This window comes from Fulmarus glacialis, unplaced genomic scaffold (genome assembly GCF_000690835.1).
Source record: "Fulmarus glacialis isolate BGI_N327 unplaced genomic scaffold, ASM69083v1 scaffold26750, whole genome shotgun sequence".
NCBI classification, from domain to species: domain Eukaryota; kingdom Metazoa; phylum Chordata; class Aves; order Procellariiformes; family Procellariidae; genus Fulmarus; species Fulmarus glacialis.
The window spans coordinates 1-246 of record NW_009189973.1 but is presented as its reverse complement, the minus strand read 5'-3'; the positions used below and the strand labels follow the sequence as shown (position 1 = coordinate 246).

The window sequence follows — 246 nt, the reverse complement described above, 5'->3', positions numbered from 1 at the left end:
GGAGACGAAGCCGTTGAGGTTGTTGACGCAGGGCGTCCAGGCGTGGTCCTCCAGGTGGTCCAGGTCCCCCCGGCAGTAGGCGATGAACCACCAGATGAGGCCGAAGAAGAGCCAGGTGACGGCGTAGGCGAGGATGAAGACGAGGAGGCTGAAGCGCCACTTGAGGTCCACCAGCGTGGTGAAGAGGTCCGAGAGGTACCGGCTGGTCTCGCCGCCCAGGTTCCCGTGCTGCACGTTGCACCGCCC

General features: G+C 65.4%; 1 protein-coding gene across 1 annotated transcript in view; it reads right to left on the bottom strand.

Moving 5' to 3' along the window:
* LOC104081388 (G protein-activated inward rectifier potassium channel 3-like) overlaps nt 1-240 on the bottom strand; it is a gene marked incomplete at both ends in the record, with an annotated part of 858 nt that extends 618 nt beyond the window's left edge. Inside the window, one exon of the mRNA XM_009584125.1 lies at nt 7-240. Coding sequence (XP_009582420.1) covers nt 7-240 — 234 coding nt within the window. The remainder of the gene's footprint in view (nt 1-6) is intronic.
* Between the last annotated feature and the right edge of the window lie 6 nt (nt 241-246).